We start from the raw sequence: 3,852 nt of genomic DNA on the forward strand, positions 1-3,852 counted from the left end.
CTTGAACCTGGGAGGCAGAGGTTGCAGTGAGCCGAGATCATGCCATTGCACTCCAGCCTGGGCAACGAGAGTGAAACTCCATCTCAAAATATAAAAAATGACTGAACTATTATTTTCTCCTCCCTCCACTTGAGCTTTTAATAGTTTTAATCAACTCCCAAGTGCTTGGGTATAAGTTTCTTTTAGAATGGCTGTCGATTTTATTTTATTTTTTATTTTTTTATTTTAGGACACAGTTTTGCTCTAGTTGCCCAGGCTGGAGTGCTGTGGCGTCATCTTGGCTCACTGCAACCTTCGCCTCCCAGGTTCAAGCGATTCTCCTGCCTCAACCTTCCAAGTAGCTGGGACTACAGGCGCCCGCCACCACACCTGGCTAATTTTTTCTTTTTAGTAGAGACGAGGTTTAACCATGTTGGCCAAGCTGGTCTTAAACTCCTAACCTCAGGTGATCCGCCTGCCTCGGCCTCCCAAAGTGCTGGGATGACAGGCATGAGCCACCGCGCCCAGCTATGGCTGTTGATTTTATAATGGCTCTAGGAATATTTCCCATTCTCTTTAGCATGTTGAAAGAATTAAGACTTCTATTTGAAATTATCATGCATGTTTACTTTAAATTTTGGAAAATAGAGATAGGTACACAATAATTAAAATCTACCTGGATATTTTAGACACTTAAATTTTGTTTAAGGAGATTTGGAAGCTATTGGAAAGCCAACAAAAATCAATGTAGACAACATACAATGACAAATTGCTTAGTATTCTGACCTCTGGAGAAATTAAAATTGTGGCTTAAGTAATATGGGAAATGAGAAAAGCCTTTCTCAGTGTTCCATTAATAAAGAAAGAATATATGTCATTACCTGCCTCCCATATCTCATCTAGCCACATTCTTTTTTGTCAATGCAGGTTTTAGATGAAGCAGACAAGATGTTGGACATGGGATTTGAACCCCAGATAATGAAGATTTTGTTAGATGTGCGTCCAGATAGGCAGACGGTTATGACCAGGTAGGTATATGCCTAATTACTGTGTGCAAAATAGAAATCAGTGGAATAGAATCCCATTCTGTTTGGTTTTTCCCACAATATTTGAGCATTACTTGGAAGTATTGAAATCTTTAGATGAAAGATCTCATAACATTGGAAGTAGAACAGTGTAACAATAAGTACTTATTCATGACTATTGGGTTTCCTAAATTACAGATAGGGATTTCAACACAAACATTTACTTATCATAGTAAGGTCTCACTTTTGAATAAAGGGTTCACTTGTCTAAGCAGATAAACATTTGATTACTGAATACTTACTGCTCACAATAAAACAGGAAGCAATGATTATTTGAATATAGAGTGATCTATAAAGAATGATATCTCCTAGACCTATATCCTTTTCTTTATTAGTATAAATAACAAAATTGGCCAGGCACACAGGCTCATGCCTATAATCCCAGCACTTTGGGAGGCCGAGGTGGGTGGATCACCTGAGGTCAGGAGTTTGAGGCCAGCCTGGCCAACATGGCGAAACCTCGTCTCTACTAAAAACACAAAAATTAGCCAGGCATAGTGACGCACGCCTGTAGTCCCAGCTACTTGCAAGACTGAGGCAGGAGGATCGTTTGAACCTGGGAGGTAGAGGTTGCAGTGAGCCGAGATCATGCCCCTGCACTCTAGTCTGGGCAACAAGAGTGAAAATCTGTCTCAAAAAAAAAAAAAAAGAATGACATATCCTGGGCTTATATCCTTTGTCTTTTTTAGTATAAATAACATAAAATTAAAAAAATACGAAATCCTCTCACATAGTTTTATTACAAATAACCTTCCTATTTCAAGAAAAGTGAATTTATTTATTTATTTTGAGACAAACTCTCGCTGACACCAGGCTGGAGTGCAGCAGCATGATCTTGGCTCACTGCAACCTCTGCCTCCTGGGTTCAAGCGATTCTCCTGTCTCAGCCTCCTGAGTAGCTGGGACTACAGGCACACATCACCATGCCCAGCTAATTATTGTATTTTTACCGATGGGGTTTCGCCATGTTGGGCCAGGCTGGTCTCAAAACTCCTGACCTCAGGTGATCTGCCTGTCTCGGCCTCCCAAAGAGCTGGGATTGCAAGCCTGAGCCACGATGCCTAACCCAAGAAAAGAGAACTTAGATTTTACTGAATTACTGTGAAGGTATAAAAAGTGGTCACTTTCATTATGTTATATATATAGTTGAAGAAACATTTAAATGTAGATATTCTTTGATCAGTGTATTTTGAAAGTTTGTTTTGTTTTTTGAGACAGGGTCTCACTCTGTCACCCAGGATGGAGTACAGTGGCACCATCTTGGCTCACTGCAGTCTCAACCTTCCCAGCTCAAGCAATTCTCCCACCTCAGCCTTCTGAGTAACTGGAACTACAGGTGCATGCCGCCACACCCAAGCGTGAACCTGGGAGGCGGAGCTTGCAAAGAGCTGAGATCCTGCCACTGCACTCCAGCCTGGGCGACAGAGTGAGACTCTATCTCAAAAAAAAAAAAATTGTTTTTATTTGGGTTAAGTATTTGGTATTGCCTGCTGACACTATGAAAAATCGGATTTTTTTTTTTTTGTCGTTTATAAAGGCCAAGAGATAAAATTAACCTAATACTAATCCCTTTTAGTGCCTTTTTCTTTCTTTCTTTTTTTTTTTTTTTCTTTTTTGAGACAGAGTTTCGCTCTGTCACCCAGGCTGGAGTGTAGTGGCATGATCTCTACTCACTGCAACCTCTGCTTCCCAGATTCAAGCGATTCTCCTGCCTCAGCCTCCTGAGTAGCTGGGATTATAGGCACACACCACCATGCCTGACTTATTTTTGTATTTATAGTAGGCACAGAGTTTCCCATGTTGACCAGGCTGGTCTCGAACTCCTGACCTCAAGTGATCCGCCTCTCCTCAGACTCGCAAAGTGCTGGGATTACAGGCGTGAACCACCACACACGGCCTTACCTTTTCATAGATTATTATTTAGTTGAAGGTGTACAGATATCCTTTGGTTCATAAAAACCTATTATTTATTTATGAGACGGAGTTTCGCTTTTGTCGCGGTGGCTGGAGAACAATGGCATGATCTCGGCTCACTGCAACCTCTGCCTCCTGGGCTCAAGCCATTTTCCTGCCTCAGCCTCCGGAGCAGCTGGGATTATAGGCGCCCGCTATCACACCCTGCTAATTTTTGTATTTTCAGTAGAGACTGGGTTTCATCATGTTGGCCAGGCTAGTCTTGAACTCCTGACCTCACGTGATCCACCTGCCTTGGCCTCCCAAAGTGCTGGGATTACAGGCGTGAGCCACTGGGCCCGGCCAAAAACCTATTTATTAAACATATTTGTTTCATCTACTAGCTTTACAGTAGTTGAGTAATCAGTGAATTAACTGTTAAATTTGCCTTACTTATTGAAAAAATAAAAAGTACTAAATTTGTCTTTCATGAGTAATTTAGTTCATAGCATGCTTAAGGAAACATAGTAATGTTTTTACAACAAAATTGTAATGTTTGTAACTTGTATTCCCAGTGCTACATGGCCTCATTCAGTTCATCGCCTCGCACAATCTTATTTGAAAGAACCAATGATTGTCTATGTTGGTACATTGGATCTAGTTGTAAGCTTTTTTTATTACTATTGTTTAACATTTCTTATGAAAATTCTGAAGATTTAGCTAATTTTGGTGTGCCTAGTCTGCCCACTTCCCAATTTTAGGGCAAATCACAGATGCATATAATTTTAATAGACCTAGAATGCCATTATCTCATTTGAAATTTCAATAATTAGCTAATACCATCAACCTGTAGTTGAGGCCTATATATACATATACATACATATATATATATATA

At 40.4% G+C, this 3,852-nt stretch overlaps 1 protein-coding gene across 1 annotated transcript in view; it reads left to right on the forward strand.

Annotated features, from left to right (window-relative positions):
• The window catches only part of DDX43 (DEAD (Asp-Glu-Ala-Asp) box polypeptide 43), a 25,408-nt gene that overhangs the window by 16,248 nt on the left and 5,308 nt on the right, over positions 1–3,852 (forward strand). The window contains exon 11 of the mRNA XM_011987110.1: positions 3,533–3,620. Within this exon, the coding sequence (XP_011842500.1) occupies positions 3,533–3,620 (88 nt within the window). The remainder of the gene's footprint in view (positions 1–3,532; positions 3,621–3,852) is intronic.

Source organism: Mandrillus leucophaeus, unplaced genomic scaffold (assembly GCF_000951045.1).
Source record: "Mandrillus leucophaeus isolate KB7577 unplaced genomic scaffold, Mleu.le_1.0 Scaffold300, whole genome shotgun sequence".
Lineage (NCBI taxonomy): Eukaryota > Metazoa > Chordata > Mammalia > Primates > Cercopithecidae > Mandrillus > Mandrillus leucophaeus.